Raw genomic sequence first — 20,339 nt, forward strand, 5'->3', positions numbered from 1 at the left:
TAGATTCTGAGGTTCTGTAGCAGATTTATGTGTTTTGATTTTCATGTGGGTCATTGACACCATCATGGTTTCAAATGCCAACCAACCTTGCAAATATCGCATTCATCAACTTTCTTGAGAAACTGTACTTAATTTGACATCAAACATACATGTTCCATTTTTTACTCTTTACAGTTAAAGGGATTTAGTAGCAAATAAAAAACTGATATCAAACCATAAAATAAATATTTAAATTATGTAATAAACTAGAGGCCCGGTGCACGAAATTCGTGCATGGAGGGGGGGATGTCCCTCACCCCAGCCTGCACCCTCTCCAATCTGGGACCCTTTGAGGCAGTTGGACATCCCTCTCACAATCCAGGACTGCTGGCTCCCAACCGCTCACCTGCCTCTGCCTGATTGCCCCTAACCGCTTCTGCCTGCCAGCCTGATCACCCACTAACCACTCCCTTGCCAGCCTGATCGATGCCTAACTGCTCCCTGGCCGGCCCGATTGCCCCTAACTGTCCTCCCCTGCAGGCCTGGTCCCCCCCAACTGCCCTCTCCTGCTGACCTGTTCTCCCCCAACTGCCCTCCTCTGCCAACCCGGTCACCCCTAACTGCCCTCCCTGCTTGCCTGATCACCCACAACTCTCCTCCTCTGCAGGCCTGGTCCCTCACAACTGCCCTCCTCTGCAGGCCTGGGTCCCCCCCAACTGCCCTCCCCTGCTGGCCTGGTCCCCCCCAACTGCTCTCCCCTGCTGACCTGGTCTCCCCAACTGCCTTCCTCTGCCAGCCCGGTCACCCCTAACTGCCCTCCCTGCTTGCCTGATCACCCACAACTCTCCTCCTCTGCAGGCCTGGTCCCTCCCAACTGCCCTCCTCTGCAGGCCTGGGTCTCCCCCCAACTACCCTCCCCTACAGGCCTGGTCCCCCCAACTGCCCTCCCCTGCTGTCCTGGTTCCCCCCAACTGCCCTCCCCTGCAGGCCTGGTCCCCCCAACTGCCCTCCCCTGCTGGCCTGGTCCCCCCTAACTGCCTTCCCCTGCTGACCTGGTCTCCCCCAACTGCCCTCCTCTGCCAGCCCGGTCACCCCTAACTGCCCTCCCTGCTTGCCTGATCACCCACAACTCTCCTCCTCTGCAGGCCTGGTCCCTCCCAACTGCCCTCCTCTGCAGGCCTGGTCACTCCTAACTGCCCACAACTGCCCTCCCCTGCAGGCCATCTTGTGGTGGCCATCTTGTGTCTTGGAGTGACAGTCAATTTGCATATTACTCTTTTATTAGATAGGATAACAAAATCAATGTTGCAAGAGAGTTCAAACTACTCTCAGCAAGACCACTCAGCATCTATTTCCCACACTGTGGCATGTACATATAACATAACCTGTAATTTCCCATGTTTGTTTGCCACTGATCCCACTGACTTGCAGTCTGACAGCTTCCTGTGTCTCATAGTCCAAGACAGAGTCTCTGGCCTAACTGGTTGGAATGTCTAGCAGCTTGCAGGGATATGTGACTGAAAGGGTCTCAGGTTATCTCTCACTAATCACAGGTTAAAGTAAGCACTCCATTCACTTCACATGAGTATCTCATACCCTGTATACAATAATTGTTTGGGATAGGTGCTTATCAGCTGGGATAACAGACAATAGGCATAAACTGGGAGTGTCTTAGGCAAAAATGGCATGAATGGTCACTACTATGTAATTGAATTCTGAGGTTTTCACTTCTTTTTCTTTTTGTTTACTTTTATTAGTATTTATTTTATGTTGAATTTACTCCTGGGCCTAGTTGTGTGGAGTTTTTTTTCTTTGTTTTTTGTTTTTTTAATGTTTAAAGTATTATAAATAATAGTACATATGTCTCCTTTTTCCCCCATTGACCTCATCCCGGGCTCCCCTACCTCCCTGGCACATTCCCTCACTCTCCCCCCCGCCCCAGTGTCTGTGTCCATTGGTTATCTTTATATACATGCATATAAGTCCTTCAGTTGATCTCTTACCGCCCCCACAACCCTCCCCTGCCTTCCCACTGTAGTTTGACAGTCTGTTTAATGCTTCTTTGTCTCTGTATCTATTTCTGTTATGATGTTCATTATCTACACTAATAAAAGAGTAAGATGCAAATTGACTATACCTTCATGACATCCACCAGCCAATCAGGAGTGAGTATGCAAATTAACTCAACAAAGATGGTGGGTTAATTTGCATATGCAGGCGCTGAGTGGCAGGGGCGGGGTGGGACACAGGTGTTCCACACTGCCCCAGCTGCTCCAGACCTCTGGGCAGCATGGGAAGGTGGAAAGGCAGTTCTGGGCCAGAGCTAAAAGACAGCTCCGGCCAGAGGGAAGACGGTACTGGCAGCCAGGGGAAGGAAGGCCCATTCTTGCATGAATCTTCATGCATCAGGCCTCTAGTCTATACTAATAAAAGGGTAATATGCTAATTAGACTGGGAGACCTTCCAGACATCCTTCCGGACAAAGCCATGGTTGCAGGGCTGAGGCAGAGGTGGTTGGGGTGATCAGGCCAGGAGGGGAGGGCAGTTGGGGGTGAGCAGGCTGGCAGGGGGGAGCAGGTGGGAGCAATTAGGCCAGCAAGGGGGGACAGTTGAGGGCGAGAATGCCGGTGGGGGGGGCAGTAGGGGGCAAGCAGGCCGGCAGGCAGTTGAGCAGATAGGAGCCAGTGGTCCCGAATTGTGAGAGGGATGTCCCAGATTGGAGAGGGTGCAGGCCGGGCTGAGGGACACCCCACCCCATGCACGAATTTCGTGCACTGAGCCACTAGTATTCCATAAATGAGTGAGATCATGTGATATTTATCTTTCTCTGACTAGCTTATTTTGCTTAGCATAATGCTCTCCAGGTCCATCCATGTTGTTGCAAATGGTAATAATTCCTTCTTTTTAAAGCAGCGTAGTATTCCATTGTGTCAATGTACCACAGTTTTCTAATTCACTCATCTGCTGATGGGCATTTAGGCTATTTCCAAATCTTAGCAATTGTAAATTGTGCTGCTATGAACATAGGGGTGCATATATCCTTTCTGAATGGTGTTTCTGTTTTCTTGGGATATATATCTACAAGTAGTATTACTGAGTAAAATGGCAGTTCCATTTTTAGTTTTTTGAAGAAATGCCGTACTATTTTCCATGGTGGCTGCACTAGTCTGCATTGCCACCAGCAGTGCACGAGAGTTTCTTTTTCTCTGCATCCTCATTAGCACTTGACATTTGGTTTGAGATGGTACCTCATTGTTGTTTTGATTTGCATCTCTAGGATGATTAGTGACTTTGAACACGTTTTCATATGTCTCCTGGCCTTCTGTATGTCCTCTTTCGAAAAGTATCTATTTAGATCCTTTGCCCATATTTTTATTGGATTGTTTATCTTCTTTTTGTTAAGTTGTATGTGTTCCCTATAAATTTTGGAGATTAAATTTTATCAGAGATAACACTGGCAAATATGTTCTCCCATGCAGTGGGCTTTCTTGTTGTTTTGTTGATGGTTTCTGTTGCTGTGCAGAAGCTTTTTATTTTGATGTAGTCCCATTTGTTTATTTTCTCTTTAGTTTCCATTGCTCTAGGAGCTGTGTTGGTAAAGATATTGCTACAACAAATATCTGCTATTTTGCTGCCTATAGCTTCTTCTAAGATTTTTATGGTTTCCTGTCTTACATTTAAGTCCTTTATCCATTTTGAGTTCATTTTTGTGTATGGTGTAAGTTGGTGGTCTAGTTTCATTTTTTTACCTATATCTGTCTAATTTCCCCAGCACTGTTTATTGAAGAGACTGTCTTGGCTCCATTGTATGCTCTTGCCTCCTTTGTCAAATATTAATTGAGCATAATGGCTTGTGTCAATTTCTGGGTTCTCTGTTCTGTTCCACTGGTCTATATGTCTGTTCTTATGCCAGTACCAGGCAGTTTTGAGAACAGTGGCTTTGTAGTATAGCTTGATATCTGGTATTGTGATCCCTCCAACTTTGTTCTTCTTAAGATTGCTGCGGCTATTCAGGGTCTTTTTTTATTCCAGATGAATTTTTGGATTGTTTGTTCTAGGTCTGTGAAGTATGCCATTGGTATTTTAATGGAGATTGCCTTGATTTTATAGATTGCTTGGATAGTATAGACATTTTAATGATGTTGATTCTACCAATCCATGAATATGGTATATTCTTCCATTTGGTTATATCTTCCTCTATCTCTTTTTTCAGTGTCCTGTAATTTTCTGAGTACGGGTCTTTTACCTACTTGGTTAAGTTTATTCCTAAGTATCTTCATTTTTGTTGCCATGATAAATGGTATTATTTGTTTAAGTTCTCTTTCTGAGAGTTTATTATTGGTGTATAAAAAATACCATAGATTTCTGGGCATTAATGTTGTACCCTGCTACGTTGCCAAATTTCATTATTAAATTTACTAGTTTTTTTTTATGGAGTCTGTAAGGTTTTCTATGTACAATATCTTGTCATCTGTGAATAATGATAGTTTTACTTCTTCCTTCCAATTTGGATGCCTTTTATTTCTTCTTATCTGATCCCTGTGACTAGAACTTCAGCACTATCCTAATATATAAAAACCCGGGGTCCGTAACATCCAAAATGACTGAAGGCTTGACTGACCAGAAGTCAGTGCTGGGATGCCGTGGCGACGCAGCACTGACTGCCACCACTGCGGGCAGCCCGACCCAGCACTGACTGTCCAGGGGGCTGTGGATCAGGCCTGAAGAGAGGCCTGTAGAGAGAAGCAGGGTCTGATCCATAGCCTCTGTGGCAGCTGTTGACCAGCCCTTGCTTCTCTCTTTTGCTCCAGGCCTGGCCAGCAGCCGCGCCTCTCTTTCTATCGGGCCTCTGCTGGGTCTGCTGATCAGTGCCACCTCTCTGATCAGGCCCATTGATAGGCCCGGAGACGCTGACTGAACCAATCAGAACCAAATCTGGGTGAAGTGTGAGGAGCCAATGGCTGCCTAGGAGGTGGAGCTTTTGATGCTGACTGGCATAGAAACCGACCAATCAGAATCTAATCTGGTGAACTGAGAAGGCAGAACCTAAGGTGGGGCTGAGGAGGGGTTTTAAGGGCAACAGCTGTTTGGTGTAAGGTGTAAGAAAGCGGTTCAACTTTTTAATGACCGGTTTGGCAGTATAGTGCATATGGCTGGCTATCAGTCCAGATATAGGGATTATGTATTTTTGTCTGCCAAGAGCATCACCTCCTGATGGAAAAGGCTTCCTGTCCCCCCCTCCCCCATTTAAGCAATCCTATCCTATATAATCTATCTATGCTACTAAAAGGGTAATATGCTAATTAGACCAGGTCGACCGGGCAACCAGGCCGGCAGGGGAGGGCAGTTGGGGGCAAGATTAGGCCAGCAGGGGAGGGCAATTGGGGGCAAGATCAGGCTGGCAAGGGAGGGCAATTAGGGGTGATCAGGCAGGCAGAGGCAGTTGGGGGAAAGATCAGGCAGGCAGGGGAGGGCAGTTAGGGGCAATCGGGCAGGCAGGCAGGCAGGTGAGCGGTTAGGAGCTAGCGGTCCCAGATTGCTGTGGGACCCTGTGGGATCGGGCCTAAACCGGCAGTCAGACATCTCCCAAGGGGTCCCCAATTGGAAAGGGTGCAGGCTGCGCTGAGGGAAACCCCCCCCCCCGTGCATGAATTTTGGGCACCAGTCCACTAGTCTGTAATAATAAAAGCATAATATGCTAATTAGACCAGACAGCCAAATGACCTTCTGGATGAAGCCATCATGCATCGGGCCTCTAGTGTTGAATAAGAGTGATGAGTGTCTTGTTCCTATTCTTAAGGGAAACACTTTTAGTTTTTTCCCATTGAGTATTATGTTAGCTGTAGGTTTGTTGTATATGGCCTTTATTATGTTGAGGTATGATCCCTCTAGTCACATTTTACTGAGAGTTTTTATCAAAAAAGGGTGCTAGATTTTGTTGAATGCTTTTCTGCATCTATTGATATGATCATATGATTTTTTACTTTCAATTTATGTGATGTATCACATTTATTGATTTGCAAATATTGTACCAGCCTTGCATCCCTGGAATAAATCCTACTTGTCATGGTCTGTAATCTTTTTAATATATTCTGAATCTGATTTGCTAATATTTTGTTGCAGATTTTAGCATTTATGTTCATCAGGCCTGTAGTTCTCTTTATTTGTATTGTCTTTATCTGGTTTTGGAATTAGGATAATGCTGGCCTCATAAAAAGATCTTAGAAGTGTTCCTTCCTCTTAGGTTTTTTTGAATAGTTTGAGGAGTATAGGTGTTAGTTCTTCTTTGAATATTTGGTGAAACTCCCCTGTGAAGCCATCTGGACCAAGGCTATTGTTTGCTGGGAGTTTTTAAATTACTGCTTCTATTTAATCAGTTGTTATTGGCCTATTCAGGTTTTCTGATTCTTCCTGACTCAGTTTTAGAAGATTGTATTTTTTTTTAGGAATTTGACCATTTCCTCCTCATTGTCCATCTTGTTGATGTACAGTTGTTCATTGTATTTTCTTACAATTCTTTGTATTTCTGTGGTATCAGTGGTTACTTCTGCACTTTTTTTTCTGATTTTATTTATTTGGGTCCTCTCTCTTTGTTTCTGGCTAAGAGTTCATCAGTCTTGTTTATCTTTTCAAAGAACCAGCTCTTGGTTTCATTGATTTTTTTTCTTTGTATTGTTTTTTAGCTTCAATGTCAATTATTTCTGCTCTAATCTTTATTTCCGTCCTTCTACTTACTCTGGGCTCTTCTTGTTGTTTTCTTCCTAATTCTTTAAGTTGTAGGGTTAAATAATTTATTCTTAATTTTTTTGTCTTATGAGGTATGCCTGCAGTGCTCTGACATTCCCTCTCAGAACTGCTTTCACTGTGTCCCATAGATTTGGGGTAGTTGTTGGTTCATTTTCATTTGTTTCTAGGAAGTTTTTAATTTCTTTCTTGATCTCATTGGTAACCCATTCATTGTTTAATAACATGCTATATGTTTGAATGTTTTTGAATGTTTAACTATCATTGATTTCTAATTTCATGCCATTGTGATCTGATAAGATGCTTGATAAAATTTCAGTCTTCTTGAACTTATAGAAACTTGTTTTGTATCCTAATATGTTGTCTATCTTTGAGAATGACCCATGTACACTTGAAAAGAATGCATATTTTGTAACTTTGGGGTGAAATGTTCTATACATGTCAATTAAATCCACCTGATGCAAAGTGTCATTTAGTCTCTATTTCCTTATTAATTTTTTGTCTGGAAGATCTATCCAGTGAATTCAGTGGGGTGTTAAACTCCCCTACTATGACTGTATTACTTTCTATCTCTCCCTTAAAGTACTTTAGAAGTATTTTTATATATTTAGGTGCTCCTATATCGGGTTATATATGTTTACCAGGGTTATATCCTCTTGTTGGATCTATCCTTTCAGTATTATGTAGTGATATTTTTTGTTTCTTGTGATGGCCTTCAATACTTCAGATATGAGTATTGCTACCCCAGCTTTTTTTCATTTGCATTTGCATGGAAAAATTCTTCCCTTCCTTTCACTCTCATCCTGTGTGAGTCTTTCTTTGGTTCTGAGGTGGGACTCCTGTAGACAGCATGTAATTGGGTCATGTTTTTTTTTATCTATTCAGCTACCCTGGAGCTGATTGGAGAATTTTGATTGGCACATTTAATCAATTTACATTTAATGTTATTATTGATAGGTGCTTACTTATTGTCATTTTAATTCTCTTTGCCTAGGTTTCTCTCTCTGTTTCTTCTTTTCATTACAGCAGTCCCTTTAGCATTTCTTGTAATGCTGGCTTGGTGGTGTTGAACTCCTTTAACCTTTTTTTGTCAGGGAAGCTCTGTATTTCACAGTCTATTTTGAATGATAGCCTTGCTTGATATAGAAATCTTGGTTTCAGATCCTTGCTTTCCATTACCTTGAATACTTCATGCCATTCTCTTCTGGCTTGTAGAGTTTCTAGTGAGCAGTCAGCTGACTGCCTTATGGGAGTTCCTTTGTAGGTTACAAATTGCTTTTCTCTTGCTACTTTTAAGATTCTTTCTTTGTCTTTAATTTTTGGCATTTTAATTATGATGTGTCTGGTCATGGCCTAGTTGGGTTCTTCTTGCTTGAAATTCGCTGTAACTCCTGAAATTATGTGACTTTTTCCTTCACCAGGTTAGGGAAGTTTCTACCATTATTTCTTCAAACATGTTCCCTATCCCTTGCTCATTTTCTTCCCCTTCTGGTACTCCTATTGTGTAAATATTGTTACATTTCATGTTGTCCCACAGCTCCCTTAAGCTGTCCTCCTGTTTTTAATTGTGTTTTTTTTTCCTTTTTGTTTCTCTGATAGAGTGATTTTTTTTTTCTACTCTGTCTTCTAATTCAGTGATCTGATCCTTGGCTTCCCCTAATCTGCTGTGTATTATTTCTACTGTGTTCTTTATTAGTGCTATGTCATTATTCATATCTTTTCTCATGCTGTTGAGCATGTTTGCCATCATTATTCTGAACTCTATGTCTAATAAATGTCTCATCTCCATTTCATTGAGCTCTTCTGGAGAATTTTCTTATTCTTTCATTTGGTACTTTTCTTTTTGTCTCCCCATTTTAGCTGTCTATTTCAGTTTGTCTCTATGTATTAGTAGATCTGATACACCTCCCAATCTCTAGTGCGGGACAGTTTCAGACACTGTTTGTTACTGGCCCTGAGTCCCCTGTTTGGAGCTATCAGCAATCCACAGCTTATGGCTCCCTCTGCTGGAGCTGGGTGCCTTTGGAAAGGACCAAGATTTGCACCTGCTCTGTTTTTCCTAGCCCCAGGCCCAGCATTAGCTCAGACAAAGATTCAAAGCCTCCAGAGACCTGTCTCTGCTGCAGACCCATTGACACTCAGTCTTGATTATCCTCAGGCTATCAACCACAGGGTGGGGCAAGAGGTCTTCCAATAGGGTGGGACAACTGCCTTCCACACAGGCAAAAACTGCCTGGATAGCAAAGGTCTACTGGAGAAAGATGTCCTCTGCAGTGTGAGGGAATGACTCAGCATAAGAAACCAAGGTGGCTGCCCTCCAAACTCAACCCTAGAGTTCCCATTTCTGGCTTCTGCTCACACAGCTCCAGTCCACTCTGCCCTTTCTCTGATGGAGCCTGACGTGTGTGGCTGCACATGAAATTGTGTGCATTAGCCCTTTAAGAGCTTGATGCATTTCCAGCAATCTCTGTCGGGCAGACAGCAACCCTGCTGCTTTTCACGGCAGATGTTATGTGAGTACCTTTCTCAGTTTTAGTGCTCTCTGCTGGGGAGAATATGATGCTATCACAGAATACTCCCAGAGTTCTCAGTGGGATCTCCCCACAGCTGAGATATCCCTCCAGAATTTCAGCTGCTGTCTGTGGGACCCCAGCCAGCCCTTTCACACTTCAGCCCTTCCCACCAGTCTCTATGTGGTCTCCACTTTCTGTCCTTGTTTATCAGAGTTCTATCCAGCTAATCTTCAGTTGATTTTTCAGGGTAGTTGTTTCTGTATTTTAGTTGTATTTCCAGTTTGGTCCTGGGAGAGTGTCAGTGTAGCTTCCACTTACTCTGCTGCCATATTAGAAGTCCCACACATATTCTTTCAAATTAGTGTTTCAGGACCTAACCAGTTTGGCTCAGTGGATAGAGCATCGGCCTATGGACTGAAGGGTCCCAGGTTTGATTCCAGTCAAGGGCATGTACCTTGGTTGCGGGCACATTCTCAGTAGGGGGTGTGCAGGAGGCAGCTGATCAATGATTCTCTCTCACTGATGTTTCTAACTCTCTATTCCTCTCCCTTCCTCTCTGTAAAATTCAATAAAATATATTTTTAAAAAACCAACAAATTAGTGTTTCGGGTTCTTTGGATATATTCTCAAAAGTGGGATCACTGGGTAAAAAGGTAGTTCCATTTTTAATTTTTTGAGAAAACTTCATACTGTTTTCCACAGTGGCTACAAAAATGTATATTCCTACCAACAGTGCATGAAGGTTCCCTTTTCTCCACATCCTTGCCAACAATTGTTGTTTTTTAATTGGTAGCCATTCTGATAGGGTGAGATAATATTTCATTGTGGTTTTCATTTGCATCTCTCTGATGATTAATGATGTTGAGCATCTTTCATATGTCTATTGGCCAACTAAATGTCTTTTTTGGAGACGTGTCTATTTAGGTCCTTTAATTGAGATGTTTGTCTTCTTGGTGTTGAGTTGTATGCATTCTTTATATATTTTGGAAATTAATCCCTTATCATATATAGCATTGGCAAATATGTCCTCCAATTTATTGGGTTGCCTTTCATTTTGTTGATGGTTTCTTTGCTTATAGAAGTTGATAATAAAACTGTATTGCCTGGCTGGTGTGGCTCAGTGTTTGGGCATTGACCCATGAACCAGGAAGTCATGGTTCAATTACTGGTCAGGACATATGCCTGGATTGTGGGCTCAACACCTACTATGTGCCAGGCACTGGACTTTGAAAAGAAGATGAGAAAGACACTGTACGCAAGAGTCTGCTGTGGAGTAAGAATGACAGACATGCCCACAGTCAAGTAAGCAGTGTGAGAATGACAGTAAACACAACAGGCTCACCCCCTGGCACTGGCCCCCACCCTGTGCTTTCACTATTGCTGCGGCTCTGAATCCTGCCAGGCCTCCTGGTTTTAGAACAGACTTGCAGCACCTGTGCTCTCTACCTCCCCCCATTTACCAATTCCTCCCCCTTGCCTCTAATTTTGAGCTCTTAGGCACAGTGCTACAGAGAATATCTATGCAATACAATCTTCATGCACTTCCATGATTATTTCCTTAGAATGCATTCCTAGAAGTAGAATTTCTGGGCTGAAATGTATGCAACATATATTAAAGCTTTTGATGCATGTTCCTAGATTGTCAGAAATAATGTTGTGTGTGTGTGTGTGTGTGTTTATTTCTTTTGCCAGAGATAATGTTTATCTACACACATATATGTTCCACACAAGAGTTCCCATTTCCACTGCCTCATCAATGGTTGTCATTCTTTTTTCTTTAAATATTAACCAACTATCTTATTTTCATTTACTCTCTTTAGATCACTAGTGAAGTTATGATGCTATCAGAGCATATGATGCTATCACAGAACACGGCCACTGTTATTGTGCTCTACCTATTTTTTCAGTGCTTCATTTAGAACACATAAGATACATATAATTTTATATTCCACTGTGTTTTTTTACCTTATAAAAACATAATCAGCACACCCCCCACCCTGTTTCCTTAAGTCCTTATAACCATTATTTTTAATGGTTACATACTCAGGTAGTTTACACACACACACACACACACACACACACGCACACTTTTTCAAAAATTTATATTTTCTATTTTTCTTTCCTAAAAAAAATCAAAAGTTATTTCATTCTCTAAGGAAAACTGAAGGTGGGTAGATGATTTTTCCCAACCACACCCATTATTTTGTTCCCACAGGAACTGCAAAGCCGCCATACTGGCCTAAGCCTGTCTATGAATTGGATGAAGAGGACTCAGAGAACAATGGCTTCATCAATGAGGACTTCATTGTGTGGATGCGGACAGCTGCCTTTCCCACTTTCAAGAAACTGCACCGTCGACTCAATCGAGTACAGTATTTTACTGAAGGTTTGCCTGCTGGTAACTATAGTTTCAACATAACCTACAGTATCCTTTTATACTACTTCTTTTGTAATGAAGGAAAATTAGTGTCCATCTGGGTGCTAGTTGTCAAATTATTTCATTCTGTACTTTTCTATTCTTCAAACAAATCTTTGGGAGGCAGAATCTTTCCAGGGTTTGTACACAGCTTTGAGGTCAGCCCTGTGGCATCTCAAGGCTGCTGGCTAGGGGTGGTTCATGGGACCCCCAGTGGGCCAGAGGATCTTAGCACAAAATACCTCCTCCGTTTCTTTATCTGCCGGGGAGCTTGAATGAGAAATCTTTGGGATAAGTGAATGACTACTCCATCATTTCTATCCAGAGTAGAGTGAGGACATTTCCATCCTGACAGGGGAGTAGGGAAGTTCCTCAGTCAGAGGTTCCTCACTGATGTGACACCATCTCTACCTGTCAGTTTGTTGCCTCCTTCTGTTTGCCTTCAATTCCTTCCTTTTAGCAAGGCCTCTAATTCTATTCTGTGAAAATGAAAGCTATAAAGAGTAAAATTTCAGCAACCCTGCCTTCTCCCCTCCCCCACCAAAAAAAATTTGAGATTGAAAGTTGCTTTCACTGCTGGTGGGAATGCAGACTGGTGCAACCACTGTGGAAGGCAGTGTGGAGTTTCCTCAAAAAGTTAAAAATGGAACTCCCATTTGACCCAGTACTCCCACTTCTAGGAATATATCCCAAGAAACTAGAAACACCAATCAGAAAGGATATATGCACCCCTATGTTCATAGCAGCACAATTTACAATAGCTAAGATTTGGAAACAGCCTAAGGGCCCATCAGCAGATGAGTGGATTTAATTGAAAACTGTGGTACATCTACACAATGGAATACTATGCCACTATAAAAAAGAAGGAACTTTTACCATTTGCAACAGCATGGATGGAACTGGAGAGCATTATGCTAACGAAATAAGCCAGTTGGAGAAAGATAAATATCACATGATCTCACTCATATGTGGGATATAATGATCAACATAAACTGATGTACAAAAATAGATCCAAAGACAAATGGCAGGGGATGGCAGGGGAGGGTAGAAATCAACCAAAGGACTTGTATGCATGCATATTAGCATAACCAATGGACACAGACACTGGGTTGGTGGAGGCTTGCCCCAGAGGGGTGGGGATTGGGAGGGGGGTGGTGGATGTCAATTGGGGAAAAATGATACATTTGTAAAACTTTAGACAATAAAAAGAATTTTAACAACAACAAAAAAGTGGTCTCCGGAGTTGGACCGTCTGATCCCATCGACTTTGTGATTGCCTTACCAGTAAAGCAGGTGCAGTTGCCATCAAGAAATAGGGAGGGGGAAACACACGTCATGAACTGCTGCCCTCACAGTGCCTGGTGGTGAGTTTGGGGCAGAGGGGAAGAAGGGGGTGTCTGTGTTCCAAACAAAGGAGACCCTCTCTTTCTCCTCTGGAGACAGGCTCTCCTTGGGTGACTTCAGCCCAGTCACATTTTAATGCTGATGACTCTCGGGTCTAAATCTTCGACGTAGACCCTCCATCCTGAGCTTCAGTCCTAGCCTTGCACTACCTGTGTTAAGCCCTGGGGTGTGTATGACCCACCCAGCCTCAAGGCCCGGCAGATGTGCACAGAGAATGAAGCCCGAGCTACAGACAACGCCTACCACTTCTAACGGAGAGAGGATGTTCTCTGTGTGAGGAAGACCCTCTGCTAGCTGAGGGAGAGGGAAAACAGGCAGATGAGTTGAGGTGGCACTCAAGGAGCTGGTGACAACGAGGAATTTTGACGTAAAAGAGAGACTGAGTTTCCTTGTGCCTTTAAGTAGCATGTGGCCAAGTGATCTGAGGCCTTTCGAGAACTTTGCTGGGAAATGCTGCTGTCCTGTGCCGTTGCTATGAGAAGCCTTTATTTGTTTATTAGTTTGGTTTACCAAAAGGCACCAGATGTTTAAAAACCTCAAACCACATGCATAATCAAAATGACATCATTAAAATGCTAATGATAGCAAACCCACGTCAAGCACTTTCACCCCAGCAGTGAGGGATGCTGGCCTTTCCGAAACCCAAACCGATGCCCCGTCTTTAGTTTTCCCACCAAAAATACTTCACCATGCAGCTCACTATTTTTTTCATATGTTTTTATTGATTTTTAGTGGGAGAGGAAGTGAGAGGAAGAGAGATAGAAACATCAATGTGAGAGAGAAACATTGATCCGTTTCCTCCTGCACCCACCCCGACCCACAACCGGGGAGACGGCGCTCAACCAACTGAGCCACACCCGCCAGGGCGATAGCTCACTATTACTTTGCTCTTTACTCCCCTTGAAGAATTTTCCCTGAGGTAGGAATTCGGACCTTAGCCTAAGAAGGATTTTAGCCTACCCTGGGTCTTCTGAGTCATAAAACAAAAAGTCAGGTTTGCTGTAAAACCTATCTGTATTCTTTTTATTTCCTTGGGTTAAAATAGATTTGTTCAATTTCCAGTTGGCTGTAAGTCATTCCAAGCTGTCTACGTGTCAGAATCACTTTTGTACATGATAATGACGTAGAGGGAAGCCTTGTCTTTACTTAATTTCATGACAGTAACGTACAATGTCCTATTTGATAAAGATTAGACCATAGGAAATTATTCACCCCTGTTTTTACCTACAAAAACAGCAATTTTATGTGGTTCAACCTGGTGTATTTAGGATATACGGAGGTAGAGCTGAGAAGTGCGAAGACAGATCCTTAACAGATCTCCTTCCTTAGACTTTCCAGTGACCCGATTCCGAGGAGAGAAGTCGGTCGTCCTGTCCACCCTGACGTGGAGTGGCGGCAGCAGCCTCTTCCTAGGTCTCGCCTACACGGTGACAGGAGCCGTGACGTGGCTGGCCTCCTTTGCCATGATGGCAATTCACTTGATGCTGGCAAAAAGGAAAATGTTCTTCCCCAACTATAAAGTCAAGCTTTGAAAAGAAGAGCAGAAAGCACAGACGTGGACGGTGACGTGACAGAGCCAAAGATCTCTGACGAGGCTGGAAGGGACTGGGATATTTCAAGGGGGGCTGCACTGATGGACCAGGTTCGATCCCAGGTGGATAAATGAGAGTTCCGGGGAGGCGGAGAGGAGGAGGGAAAGGCATAGTTTGTATAGTAACGTGTCCTTGAGGAAGATAAACCATCCTTGAGCTCTAAACCAAGTCTCGGATATTTATTTAAAGCCCTTGTGCCTTAGGGCAGGTTAATGCCTGGGAGAGGACCGTCACCAGACAAGAGTAAGCTGGCTGAGCCCCCGAGATAAGGTTAGTCCTTTCAACCATCACCCAGGCTCAGACCCCAGTCTTGACTGAAATTATTATAAACTACCCTACAGCAATCACTGAGCATTGAATTGAGCAATCAGGATGATTTTGAAAACTGATTTAGTTGGTGTTCTCTCCTTTCTATGGAGTCAAAACTAAGTTTTCTCTGCTGGAAATAAACCAAGCAAAGGTTATGGCGGTGCCCTGAGCACACACGGTGCGGCCGGGAGGGGAGCACTGTAAGTGACTGATACCCCCAAACTGTACTCAGCACAGAACAACTCGAGACCTCAGCCGGGGATAGCATTCTAGAAAGTCAACAATGACGTGGCTTTAAGATACTCGAATTGTATGTGTTTAGGAGCTTCTCAGAGTCTATCTTAAAAGGTTTGAATTCCTACTAAAAGTCACTTACAGGAGACTTAACAACAAAGTACTTGGTAAAGCTGCCAGGACAAGAGGCCCCATGGATTTGTGTCCCTCGATGACCAGAATATTTTACTTTTAAAAACATGTTTGTCTTATTTTATTTGTTTAGGTGGGGGCGGGGGGGGGGGAGCTTTACTCTGCAATGACTTTAGGAGCAGAATTTTCATTGTTAAAGAAACATACAGCACCAACACATATGTGTCTCTTTAGCAGCCAAGAAAGCATTTCTTTGTTGCAGCTTTCTGCATTTACCAAATAGTTGAATACTTTTCCAAAATGACCCAAAATGGTTTCAAGTGCCAGCTCTGAAACCTGGAAACCTCTCCCCTATCTCACCTTCCAGGTGTAACCAGTGACCTCAGGTGTGGTAGGCTGAATAATGCCCACCCGCACCCCAAAGATAGCCATGTCCTAATCCCCATGACCTGTGAATGTTAACTTCTATGTCAAAAGAGACTTTGCAGAAGTGATTAAATTAAAGAGATTGCTGTGGAGAGATTACCCTGGTTTACCTGAGTGGGCCCAGCGTAATAATTAAGGTGCTCATAGGAGAGAGAGAGACAGGAGATGGGAAGCAAGAGGTTGGGGTGGTGGAAGGAAGGGGCCCTGATCCAAAGAATGCAGGCAGCCTCTAGAAGCTGAACAAAGCAAGAAACAGATCCTCCCCTGAAGCCTCCAGAAGCCAAGCTGTCATCTTGATTTGAGACGTCGGACCTCCAGGACGGTAAGAGAATATATTTACGATGTTTTAAAATCCCAGTGTGTGTCGGGGGGAAACACAACACAACAGACCTTCCGCCTTCCCAACCCCCACCCTCGGCCCCCTGACAATGTGGTCATTTGTTACAGCAGCAAAAGGAAACTAATACACCAGGACCTGGCAATGCTCTAGTCGTCTGAGCAACTGCTGCTTCTCGGGTTTTAGGGGAGCTGTGCCGGGCAGAGGGCTGGGAAGGAACAGGCCCCTTGACTTCAGCCCTGGGCTCTCACCCCTCCGGTCCGCACTCCTCAGTTACGGTGCTGACTGGAAAAAGGCTTACACACACTGTTACACCCCAACCTTGTCTGTCAGCTTATAGGATGCTGTCTCAGTCAGAGTTCTACAAAGAAACAGAACCAACTGTGTGTGTGTGTGTGTGTGTGTGTGTGTGTGTGTGTGTGTGTGTGTAAGGAACTGGCTCCCATGATTGTGGAGGCCTGGCAAGGGCAACATCTGATGGGGGGGAGGCTGCAAGCTGGGGGCTCAGGAAAGAGTTGCAGTTCAAACCAAAAGGCAGCTGATGGAAATCCAGGGAGAGTCGATGTTTCGGATGAAGACTGGAGTCTGCCTGCTGGGGAATTCCCTCTTGCTCAGGGGAGGTCAGCCTTTTGTTTTATTCGGTCCTTCAACTGACTGGATGAGACCACCCATGTTATGGAGGACAATCTGCTTTACTCTGTCTACCCATGCACAAGTAAATCTCGTCCAAAGACGCCCTCACGGAAACAGTGAGAATATGACCGACCCCAACGGTATCGGCACCAGGGCACGATCAAGTTGACACAGAATGAAGAATCACAGAAGGCACCTGCATTCGCCAAGACTTTCTAAACAAGTCCTCCTCGTTTCACTTTGTCCTCCAGTTGAGTCCATGGAAAGGACCTGTTCAAACTATACGTCTATCCATACGCTAGACGTGAGCAAACGTGTGGAGTTGACCTTTATTTGAAATTTACCAATTGAACTCCTACTTCGTGGGACAAATTCACAATGCCAAGGAGACCGGAATGAGCCAGCTGGCGCTCCCGCTCTCAAGGGACTTGTGCCACACAGGTCTCTGTGTCCGTCTGGGCCCCCTTCACGGGCCCCGCCCGGCTGTGCACGGATCCCACACTCACCCCAGGTTTCCCTGCGTTTCCTGAATGTCACACCGGCCGCCCCGGCGGCAGAGCATGTGCTCGCACGGGGCAGCGCCAGGCTCCCCACTCCCCCTGTACGACCCCGAAGCACGCAAGTCCACGCTGGGCACAGAGAGGTGTTCATGTTGATAAAGAGAACTCCCGACTTGGACACGGCCCAGTCTTTCCCAGCCTGCACTCGGGCCTTCCTAACGAAGGCCGGCTTTTCATCTGGATTATTTCATGGTGGAGGCTTTATTAACCAAATGTTAACGAGAGAAGCTCGCTTCAGACAGCTGCTGGTTTCCCTGTGCACTGTGTCCACCAGAACCCCAAGTGCCGTGGCCCACAGCTGTCAACATATTTTGTCTCCGATGTTCGTAAAGGAAAGGACTGCAGAGCGGACTTCTCCTGGCTCCTCCACCGGGTGCGACAAGAGGAGCCACTCGGGCTGGGCCGGGACCCTCTCCCAGCGCTGGGTCAGAGTCCGCTGCTCAGTCAGCCTGGGCTCCGCAGAGTGCAGCCCTCTGAAGGCCTTCTCTCTCCTCACCAGCCTCTGAAAGCTCCACTCTCCTCGTACCTGTTCACAGTGTCAGGACTTCATCGGCACTTCTTACTTAATCGCATTCTAGGAAAGCCATGGCCCCCTTTTTATCTCTACCTCCATCTGTCCCCCTCACCCTTAAAATAGCCATCTGGGGAAAGGACTAGGAGAGAAGGTGAAATTATGAGATTTGGATTGCAGTGACTCGGAGAGCAGCCAGAGTCGCTCATTTAAGGAGAAAAAGGAAAAACTTCTCTGCGGAGGGTCAGGCTTGTACAGCATCCCCATGCTAATCCCGCGGCAGTCCACGAAATGATTCAGAGCCGCTCTGACAAATCTAGGATCTCTTCTAAGTCTGGAGAGTGACCTGTTGTCTTATAACGAATCTTCCTTTTTTGATTAGTGCAGAGCCCACGTCCTGCTTCCAGAGGCAGGATCCAGTTTTCTTATTCATTTTCACCCCGGCTGGAACGGAAAAACTGAAGTCATTACTCTGATGGCAAGGAACATCTTGTGGGACTCGCACAGCCAGCCGCGGCACAGACAGGCGTGGGGCACCTTTTGCTCCTGGTCTGTATGGGAAGAGCCTCCCTCCGCTGACACAGAAGCTTTCTAGGGCAGGTTAACATTGTAAAAATAACGTAGACTCTGTTGTGGTTTGTTTTTTTTCTTGTTTATGAACATTTCTCAGTGTTTTTTTTTTTTATAACCAGCATCCATGGACTGCCTGGCTATAAAAATGTATTCTTCAGTCTGAGGCCAGGAATTTTCTGGACAGGTTGGGGGAGGTTCCAAATGGTTTGTAGAAACTAGAGCTACAGAACTCCAAAAGGTAAGTGGGGTTGGAAGAGACAAACAGTGCACTTGTTTAGGGAAAGCGAGGAAATTTTGGATTTCCATTTTCCTTCTAATGCAGAAAAATGAGGAAGGACACCTGAAGGAGAGCATGGGGACAATGAAGGAAAGCAATGAGGGTGGAGCCCTCTCCATGCCTTACCACATTGCTGCGTTTAATCCCAACCACAGGGTGAGGCAGATGGTTATCCTCAGGAGTCATTTCTCTTATTTTCTTCCCGCTTGTCAAAGCCCACTTCACATCAGTATAAAAATGCTAGCTACATGCTTTGCCTTCAGGTAGGAATGGCCAAGGGACCCAGTTCTGACTATGGGACATAAGAGAAAGTCTGTTGGGACGACTTGGGAAAATATTTTCTTCCAAGACAACACACACACACACACACACACACACACACACACACACACACACACACGGGAAGAGCTTCCTAAATATGCACTGGAAGTTCTAGCCAGAGCAGTAAGGCAAGAAAAAGAGATAAAAGGCATCTAATTTGGAAAGGAAGAAGTAAATTATCTCTTTTCACAAATGACAAGATCCCATATATAGGAAACTAAAGATTTCACACCAAAAAAATCAAAAATCAAAACCTGTTAGAACTAATAAGAGATTTCAGCAAAGTTGCAAGATACAAAATCACACAAAAATTAGTTGCAATTTTGTATACAACAATGAACAATCCAAAAGGAGATTAATAAAATAATTCAATTTACAAGAGCATCAAAAATAATAAAATGCTTGGGAATACACTTAATGAGACACCACTTCACATCCATTAGGATGGCTATTATAAAAAAAATAACAGGTGTTGACAAGGATGTGAAGAAAGTGGAACTTATTGCTGATGGGAATGTAAAATGGTGCAGCCACTATGGGAAATGATATGGTGATTTTTTTTCAAAAATAAAATAGAACTACAATATGACCCAGTAATTACACTTCTGGATATATATCCAAAAGAATTCTAAGCAGGAACTCGAACATATAATTTGTACATCCATGTTCATAGCAGCTTTATTCACAATAGCCAAAAGGTAGAAACAACTCAAGTGTTCATCAATGGATGAATATGTAAACAAATTGTGATTGAGATATATATCTATATATTGGTGTATTATTGAGTTTTAAAAAGCAATGAACTTATAACACATGTTACAACATGGATGCACCTAGAAGACATTATGCTACGTGAAGTAAGCCGGTCACAAAAGGGCAAATATTGTATGATTCCACTAATATGAGATTTCTAGAGTCATAAAACTTACAGAGACAGAAGATAGAATGGTGGGTGCCACAGGCTAGGGAAAGAGGTGAATGGGAAATTATTTTATATTATGTACTAGAAGCCCGGTGCACGAAATTCGTGCACAGAGGGGGGTTGTCCCTCAGACCAGCCTGTACCCTCTCCAATCTGGGACCCCTCAAGGGATGTCCGACTGCCCGTTTAGGCCTGATCCTGATGGGATCAGGCCTAAACGGGCAGTCGGACATCCCTCTCACAATCCAGGACTGCTGGCTCCAAACTGCTTGCCTGCCTGCCTTCCTGATTGCCCCTCACCGCTTCTGCCTGCCAGCCTGATCACCCCCTAACCACTCCGCTGCCAGCCTGGTTGATGCTTAACTGCTCCCCTGCCAGCCTGTTTGCCCCCAACTTCCCTCCTCTGCTGGCCTGGTCACCCCTAACTGCCCTCCCCTGCAGGGTTGATTGCCCCCA

General features: G+C 44.3%; 1 protein-coding gene across 1 annotated transcript in view; it reads left to right on the forward strand.

Moving 5' to 3' along the window:
* LOC103301207 (cell cycle control protein 50C-like) overlaps positions 1–14,812 on the forward strand; it is a 31,080-nt gene extending 16,268 nt beyond the window's left edge. Inside the window, 3 exon segments of the mRNA XM_008158128.3 lie at positions 11,452–11,661; positions 14,386–14,574; positions 14,577–14,812. Coding sequence (XP_008156350.2) covers positions 11,452–11,661; positions 14,386–14,574; positions 14,577–14,722 — 545 coding nt within the window. The 3' untranslated portion in view covers positions 14,723–14,812.
* Positions 14,813–20,339: the final 5,527 nt, after the last annotated feature.

The sequence above is a fragment of the Eptesicus fuscus genome, chromosome 3, assembly GCF_027574615.1.
Source record: "Eptesicus fuscus isolate TK198812 chromosome 3, DD_ASM_mEF_20220401, whole genome shotgun sequence".
Lineage (NCBI taxonomy): Eukaryota > Metazoa > Chordata > Mammalia > Chiroptera > Vespertilionidae > Eptesicus > Eptesicus fuscus.